The following is an 8,951-nucleotide window of genomic DNA, read 5'->3' on the forward strand; positions in this document are numbered from 1 at the left end:
GTGTTAAGTTCTTGTTGGGTTTAGATCGTGTCGAAGTATGAGTATAAGAATATATAATTTTACCATTAAATTTGTGTCGAGTTTGTGTATCGCCTCAACAATTAGAAGCCTTAACATGGACGTGTTCAGCCTTTAGAGTGTTACTGGCCGGTCCCACAACAGTGCAATTTTGCAATGGTTTTAATCATGCAGGGGTACCTGAAATGGGAGCCACGTAGGAGCCAGGTGGCACCAATTAAAGCCTGTACAACCTTATCCAAGATCAAAAATCCAATCTTCTCATCATCCACTTCCCCAATCCAATATCCATAAGCAGCCATTTTCATTCACACATAACAAACCGACATTGATCTAATCCATTTCCCCAGCTAGCTCATCACATCACCCACCACACAACCCTACATTCTATACTACTGCTAATTCACCAAGAATTTGCAAGAGTGAGCGAGGGAAAAATGGCCTCCACTGCATGTTTCTTGCACCACCATGCACTCACCACAGCCACTAGATCCTCATCACAGCGCCAGGTGGCCAACATCAAGACCGCCCAACTAGTCTGCCGGGCACAGAAGCAGGAAGTCCATGAAGATGGTGCCAACGCCGTCTCTCGCCGGTTGGCTCTGACTGTGCTCATTGGTGCTGCAGCCATTGGCTCCAAGGTTTCACCTGCTGATGCAGCCTACGGTGAAGCTGGTAATTTTTCTTTCTTTCTTTAATCTATGCTTTCTGTCTACCCATAAAGCATATATATATATATATATATATATATATATCAAAAAGCAATTTATTGCCAATGGTATTTATTTTCTTCCCCCCTTGCTTTTCTCCCCCACCCCAAATGATAGAAGCTGCTAGGAGGAGTGTTTGAAATAAGATATTAAATTTGAGACCATGATTACTAAATTTTGATTTACCGGTGATTTTAAAAACAATATCACATTTTGGAGGACTCAAGAAGAACTCTAATCATTCTTGTAATATTGTTAAAGTAATGATTAAGTAATTAAATTTAATAGTTTAATCCGAACCAAAAAGGTCCTGAATCGAACCTTGATTTTTTCAATTCATCCTATTTAAATTAAATATTTCACGTATTAAGCCTTAATTATTAAAAAGAAATTTTGAGCCCACATGTGAGGAGGATGTTAAAGCAATGATTAAGTGATTAAATTTATTTCTTCTTATAACCTTAAGCTTTTAGGATAACCGATAGTTTAACAAGTATTACTCCTCAAACTTTTCTACACTAAATTTGGCTTAACACGTAAAATATTTAATTGAAATGAGAAATAAATTGTGAGAATCAAGATTCGATCCCAAAAGTTTAAGCGGATAGAAAAGAGAATAAATTCAATCATTGAATTACTAATTTCATTTTTTGAAGAATGAAAGAGATCAAACTGTCTGCAACAACTAACATATATTCATGGTTAATTGCAGCCAATGTATTCGGAAAGCCAAAATCAAACACAGACTTCTTGCCATATGATGGAGATGGATTCAAGCTGTCGATCCCGGCAAAGTGGAACCCCAGCAAAGAAAGAGAATTCCCAGGGCAGGTTCTCAGGTATGAAGACAACTTCGACTCCAACAGCAACGTCTCAGTCATAATCATCCCCACTGACAAGAAATCAATCACCGATTATGGTTCTCCTGAGGAGTTCCTCTCCCAGGTACAACTTTTCTTTCCTTTAAACTTCAGCATTTTTGCAGAGATGTTGGCAAGAAATGTTACCTAACAAATAAGCTCTTCTCTGGAGCCTTGTAGGTGGACTTTTTGCTCGGGAAACAAACCTACGCTGGCAAAACTGCTTCTGAGGTACTGCCATAACTAAGCATTTTACGGTTGCTTGTTTAACACAGCTATTTAATAGACTTTTATATGCTTTCATACAACTGGAATAACGTAACACTAAAAATCAGTACTTCATTTTTATTTTTTTTATAAGTACTAATTCTGGAGCTGATTTTTGGCAGTTGTATGGTAGTCGCACAATAGTCTACTAAATAGCTAACAATTCTTATATATTTTTTAGTAATGTTATGTAGTAGACTGCTATACCAATATCATACAACTGAGATGACATGACAATGAAAATCTGTATTTGGATCAATAAGGGTTTGTAAAAGGAAAAAAATCAATGGTTGATTTTCACTAGCACGTCATCTTACTCGTATGACAGTGGTATAACAGACTACTAAGAGCCTCTTTAGAATTGTATTTGAAAAATAGAGCTTTTAAGTCAAAAGACGTTTTTTTTTGGCAAAAACTTCAAAATGAAGCTTTTGTCAAAATTTTTGACAATTTTTTAGATTTTTAAACCCTTAAAAGCGGTTTTAAATTTTTTTACCAAATAGATACTTTTTTCTTCAAACGGACTTTTTGAGTGTTAAACGTACTTTTAAACCCTTTAAACACACACCAAAACATGCCATAAATAGCATTTCTCATATTTAGATATCTTCCCCAAGTAACTTTTTCTTTTTTTTTTTTCCTTACAAAAACCATTATCCTAACGAAATGTGAAATGGGATTGGTCAGGGTGGGTTTGACCCTGACGCAGTGGCAACTGCAAACATATTGGAGAGTGGAAAGCCTGTGGTGGGTGGGAAACAGTATTACTTCGTGTCTGTGCTGACAAGGACTGCTGATGGAGATGAAGGTGGCAAGCACCAACTAATTACAGCCTCTGTTAAAGATGGCAAGCTTTATATTTGCAAAGCCCAAGCAGGAGACAAGAGGTGGTTTAAGGGAGCAAGAAAGTTTGTGGAGAGCGCTGCTAGTTCTTTCAGTGTTGCCTAAGCCAACTTTAAATGAGGGTTTGTATATGTATATCACCTTAAGATTATGGTGTTTGTTTTAAGTTTTCTAGCCCTTTTTTTTTTCCAAAGATTCAGAGCAGGTTATTTGAGGGAGTTGGTTGGAGAAAGCTTGTGGATATATATTTCAATATTTGACTGCAGATCAAGAACCATCTTTTAATGAATTTCAAACCATCTCCCTCTCTCTCTCGCTGACTTTTCTTCTGTTTTTTTTTTTCAAACATAAACCCCTTCGATTGTGTTGAGCGTAGACTCGTAAATGTAGAAAGGTTCATGGCAAGGGCACAAATGAGAGTCTTTGGAGTAGAAACAAAAGTGCATGGCGTGAAAAAACTTACATAGCACATAAGTGATAAAAAGCTTCTGTTCGAGGAGGAATGTAGCAATGTGGATAGACACACGTGAGGGGAAGACTATTGAAATGTAGCAATGTGAATGGACACACGTGAGGGGAAGACTATTGAGTATACACTTGTGAGTGTAAAAAAGGCTTGAATTCCACATTAAAAAGATGTGATAAGTGTGAGTGATTAATTCCCTTTTATTAACTATTGTAGCATTTCTTCATCTTCATGGTCTTGAGCTGAAGATGGTAATTAACTGCAACTTTGGTACCAAACACTCTTTTGCCACCTGCAACTATAATTATGGGGAAGAGTTTCATACTTCTCTAGCTATTATCTGATAGATTAATTAGACTTAGCACTAACTTAAGGCTCGTTTGAGAGTATAGTTTTTTTTTATACTAAATATAACTTCTTCTTCTTTTTTGATTGTGAATATCGAGGTGAAAAAAAATTGAGATTATGTTTAGATGGTGATTGAGAAAATTAATGAAAAAGTAGAAAAAAAATATAATTAAAAAACAAAAAAAATATATATTAAAAACAAAATTAGGGGTAATTCTAAGGGTGACTGAGCCACCACCGATCCACCCCCAAAATTGATAGCCACCCCTAACAATAATTTTGATCAAATGTTAATTTTAGAAATTAGTTTATTTTTAAAGTGACACAAGAGAAATTTATAGAATTACTCATAAGATTAGAATTACTCATAACATATCATATATTCGATGAATGCAACCCAAGCCAAGCCAACCTTTGCTTGTCTCTTTGCTTCGATTTATTAATTACAACAAAATATATATATATATATATATATATATATATATATATATATATCTTTCTTTTCTTTCTTCGGTGTGTGTGGGTCCAACTTTTTTCAATTTCATTGCCTCCTCCTACACCTTTTACCAATTTATTATTCATCAATCAATCTCACTAAATTGTCTCCTGAAAATAGAATAATACCAAACAGCTCGGACCCACTAGGGTTGTAGCAAATATAATAAATAAATATTAATGCCTAACGGTAGGTACCCCCTTTCATCTTCATCGCAGTTATCTCAATTCTCATCACTTAATTACCTCTTTCTCTCCCTTTCCATCGGTTATGTGCTTTAAGTACTTGTAAGAGATACAGAGTGTGTGTGAGAGAGAGATCTCCTCATATATAATCACTTCCTCAACCTCCTATATTCTCTTCATGAAATCAATAAGAACGACGACATGTTCTGTGGAATCTGCAGTAACAAAGTCAATAAAGATTATGCAACTTACTGTTGTCAACAATGTAGATATATTTTTCACGCAAAATGCCTAACATATTTGATGGGTATTTACAAGAATTTGCTTACAACTAGTGAGTCGGTGTCTGCAACTCATTTGAGTAAGGCCTTCAATCAAATAGAGGCACGCTAGGGAGATCAAACATTTTAGCCATCAACATGAGTTAATCCTTTATGATGATGAGGTCAAGGAAGGTAAGCTTTGTGAGGGGTGTATGGAATTAATAATTTCAGCCCCTTTCTACAGTTGTGTGCAATGCAACTTCTTTATCCACACTCAATGTACTAAACTTCCCACAAGGATTGAGCAACACCCACTTAGTGACTTTTACATGCTCACACTCCTCCGACGGGCACTTACCAAGAGTGGTGTGTTCTTTTGTGATATTTGTTCTCGTCATCATTGTGGCTTCACCTACAATTGTCCTAAATTTAGCTTGCTTTGCATTCTTTGACATTCAATGCGGTACAATTCCGAAAACGCTCAAACATGAAGGTCATAAGCATCTCTTTTACCTTTCTCTAGATTCAAAGATGAGAAAATGCAAAGCTTGTCCAGAGGACAACGAGAAGTATGTATTCCTATGCATCAGTTGCGATTTCATATTAGGAATTAGATGTGCAAATCTTCTACTAGTAGTGAAGCATAAATATGATATACATCTTGTCAAGCTCACCTATGCTGTTAAAGACGATTTTAGAGAACAATATTGTTTAATTTGCGAAGAAGAAAGAGACCAAAAGCATTTGATCTATTATTGTGTAGAATGCAACTTTCCCGCTCATCCCGAATGTGTTCTTGGGAATTATCCATGCATCACAATTGGAAGCACTTACAAAAGTGAATATCATGAGCAATCTCTCACTTTTGTCCATAAGACTAAAGACTCGCCCAAATGTGATGGTTGTAACGGTGATTTTGATGATGTGGCCCTAGAATGTACTCAATGCAAATTTAATGTCCATCAAAAAATGACGGACATTATGACGGTCTCCCTCTTTGTACTACTTGTCCATCCAAAAATGAAAAAACTAAAGTCTGCAGAATAATTTTATTTATGTAATGAAAGCATTACCCCATTTTTTTTTCTTTTGAAATGCATGATTGGTTATTAATTTACAACCAAAGCATATTGTTTTTTCTGCTCGACTGAGGACTCAAAAGCTGAGTATGAGAAAATTGCAACCCCGAAGAGGAAAGAAAAAGGGCACCGTACGTGCAAATTAATTAAGTACAGAACCATTTTTTGTTAAATCGCAATTATAGCAAAAAATTAAGTTAATAGGAGATGATAAATTTAATTATTTAATTAATATTATATATAACACTCCCTTTTACATGTGAGTTAAAAATTTTCTTCAATAAACAATGCCCAAAGAAAGTAAATTACAAAAGATAGAGATCGAACTCGTGATTTTTTTTTTTTTTTTATAATACCATGTTAAAGTACTGGTTAACCCAAAAATTTAAGTTAATTAGAAAATATGGTATGGACTATATAGAGAGAAAGGGAAAACTATAAGTTCATAATTTCAGTTCCACATAGCAATAGAAGCTCCACAAAACCTGCAATGAACATCTGCAACATATTTGCCTCTTGGAATTAACTTGGATAAATTATACAATTAAAGAACAATCAATTACATGATAAATGTTAAATTATATAATAGGAGTAATGTTATACACCACATTTTTTATCTCATAGCTATCTCACAAATGCTCTTATGACGGTCCTAACTAATCCTTTGAATTTTTTAACAAGAGTTGATTCAACAGTTGGTTGAAACTCTGCCAGATCAGCATTTTGGAATAATAATCAGTGGCTTCTAGCCTTACTAAGGTAGCGTTTGTTAAACAACACTACACTCTCACTCATTATTCACTTCATTTTTTTTCAAAAAAATTAACATCAAAACATTCTCACTTTTATATCACATCATTAATTTTTTATATTACATCATTTGCTTTTTACTACTATTCAAATAAAAAAATCACTACATAACAAAATTTTTTCACTTTTCAATACTATGTTTTTACTTTTCTATACCAATCATTATTTTCTTTTTTATTATAAACAGTGCCTTATAAAGTTGATGTTGTTTAACAAACAAGGCCTCAGTAATTAAAGAGCAATGTCATCCACTACACTTTTATCCCACTTTATTAATATGACACTGTCAATTAACCGTTAAATCTTAACAGAGGTTGATTCTGATTTTTATCAGTAAAATGTCTTGTTTTTAATAAGTGGCTTTTTCTAAGCCGTTCAATGCAAGGAACGGCTTGAATTCAAATTAGAAAAACAATTAATTAATGAATTAAAGCTTTTTACTAATGGAATATATAACTAATAACAGGATTAGAAATTAAGCACCAGAAATAATATAAATAAAACCCCATCTCTTCCGAAATCAATACCACATGAGTAATGATCATACGAAAGGGTAAACACCAATGAAAATTAGCCAACTTTGTTTATTGTGAGGGAAGAAAATATGACTTTCTGTCTATAACGATTAACACATATCAAACAAAGAAAATTAAAGTAAAGGGAAAGAAACATATATATTTTTCATGGACCATGTCAAATATTGATCTGAAATAAAATATTGTTCATTAATCTAGGATTCGATTCTTTGTGTAGAATGATAAGTCTAAGCTTGCTTTTGCTTTCTCCTCAGATTTACTTCTCTTTTTTTTTTTTTCTTTTTTTTTTTTTCTGCCCTCCAACAAAAGGAAAAAAGTAAGTTTAGAAGAAGAATATCATTATAATAACAACATTAAGAGAAATATAAAGAATCATACTATGAGTCCAAGCCAAGTCAACTTTTATCAGCATGTCAGTATTCGTTGACTGCATGCCAAGTGCACCTTTGGTTTGATTTATAAGATATATTTTTATTTGATTTGCATGTATCTTTATTCGGGCTTTCATTCATATTTTGTGTGGTAAGTTTGGCTCATATTAGGATGATCATTTTTCGTGTCAAAATTGCCCTCTAATTTTTTTGAAGCCCATAACCAGTGATGTAGTCCTCAACCTACGATCCATATATGAAACCCAAATGTGCATTTTACAATCAACAACAACACACACACGCATATATATATATATATATATATATATATGTGTGTGTGTGTGTGTGTGATATTCTAAAAGCTTGTATTGTATTGTATTCTAAACATGTATATGTTGTATTGGGGTGGTATGTATTCCCTCCATTAGGGTTTGGGTTTAGAGTTAAATCAGACCGAAAAAAAAAAAAAAAAGGGCTAAACTGCTGAAAATTTTATAAAATTTTAAATTTATCTTTTTTTTTTATATATATATATATATTTTTTTTTTTTAAAGAAAGTGACCCATGACAAGCCATTCTTTTTCTTTTTCTTTTTTTTTTTTTTTTTAAATGAGGATATTTTGGAAATTATACACCCTTATGTTAGCATTTAACAAAATATCCTAACAGAATCGTGACATTGGAAAAAATTAAAATTTTGGTAACACTATATTGAGAGTTTTTTAACTATTGAAGATGATATTACAAAAGTGACCGAAGTTCAAAAAAATATTAAAAATGAAAAGTTAACATGATTTGCACGTTAAGGTTCTGGGAAGTATCTCAAAACCCTACAAGTCGCATGCTGCATTTGCTTTGCATAATTTGTCATGCTTTTAATTACATGCCGCATTACTCCACTTAACACTCAAACTAAAATTTAATATTCTTTCTTTTTTTTTTTCTTTTTTTTTTTTTGATATGTCCACACAATAGAAGAGGGACGGGAGATTCGAACTAGTGACTTCCTCTTCTTGAGGCGTGGTATATAACCGATTAAGCTATCTCTTGGGAACAAAATTTACTATTCTCATCTGTATAAAAGAAATAAAAAATAAAAAAATATCAATATTCTTTGTATAAGCTTTCTTTTGCTTTTCCTATTCTACCCTAATATCTTACGAATTTAAATAACCTAATGAAAGATGGACCTCCCTCTCCACTTGGACCTAGAATCTTCTCACTTGTCTTTTCATTTTAGGTTTTAATTTTTAAGTAGTTAACGGGGAAGCTATATATATATATATATATATATATATATTTGGCTTCATGACTTTCTCTTCATGAGGCGTGGTATACAACTGATTGAGCTATCTCTTGGAAACAAAATTTAATATTCTCATCTATATAAAAGAAATAAAAAATAAAAAATATCGATATTATTTGTGTAAGCTTGCTTTTGCTTTTCCTGTTCTACCCTAAGATCCTACGAATTTAAATAACCTAATGAAAGATGGACCTCCCTCTCCACTTGAACCTAGAATCTTCTCACTTGTCTTTTCATTTTAGGTTTTAATTTTTAAGTGGTTAACGGGGGAAGCCAAATATATATATATTTGGCTTCATGACCTCCTCTTCATGAGGCGTGGTACACAACTGATTGAACTATTCCTTGGAGAAAAAATTTAATATTCTCATCTATATAAAAGAAATAAAAAAT

The 8,951-nt window shown here is 33.1% G+C and overlaps 1 protein-coding gene across 1 annotated transcript; it reads left to right on the top strand.

Annotated features, from left to right (window-relative positions):
- Positions 1 to 323: 323 nt before the first annotated feature.
- On the top strand, positions 324 to 3,010 carry LOC132180897 (oxygen-evolving enhancer protein 2, chloroplastic). Its single transcript, XM_059593884.1, has 4 exons — positions 324 to 693; positions 1,441 to 1,673; positions 1,769 to 1,819; positions 2,543 to 3,010. Exons 1-4 carry the CDS (start codon positions 456 to 458, stop codon positions 2,801 to 2,803), a joined length of 783 nt encoding a protein of 260 aa, XP_059449867.1. The 5' UTR covers positions 324 to 455; the 3' UTR covers positions 2,804 to 3,010.
- The last annotated feature ends 5,941 nt before the right edge of the window (positions 3,011 to 8,951 follow it).

The sequence above is a fragment of the Corylus avellana genome, chromosome ca5 (genome assembly GCF_901000735.1).
Source record: "Corylus avellana chromosome ca5, CavTom2PMs-1.0".
In the NCBI taxonomy this organism is placed as follows: domain Eukaryota; kingdom Viridiplantae; phylum Streptophyta; class Magnoliopsida; order Fagales; family Betulaceae; genus Corylus; species Corylus avellana.

Excerpts from the sequence above, each read along its gene's own strand:
- LOC132180897 (XM_059593884.1), top strand. The coding sequence starts at position 456 with ATGGCCTCCACTGCATGTTTCTTGCACCACCATGCACTCACCACAGCC. Across the intron at positions 694-1,440 it reads TGCAGCCTACGGTGAAGCTG|CCAATGTATTCGGAAAGCCA; the intron begins GTAATTTTTCTT and ends GGTTAATTGCAG. Across the intron at positions 1,820-2,542 it reads CTGGCAAAACTGCTTCTGAG|GGTGGGTTTGACCCTGACGC; the intron begins GTACTGCCATAA and ends GGGATTGGTCAG.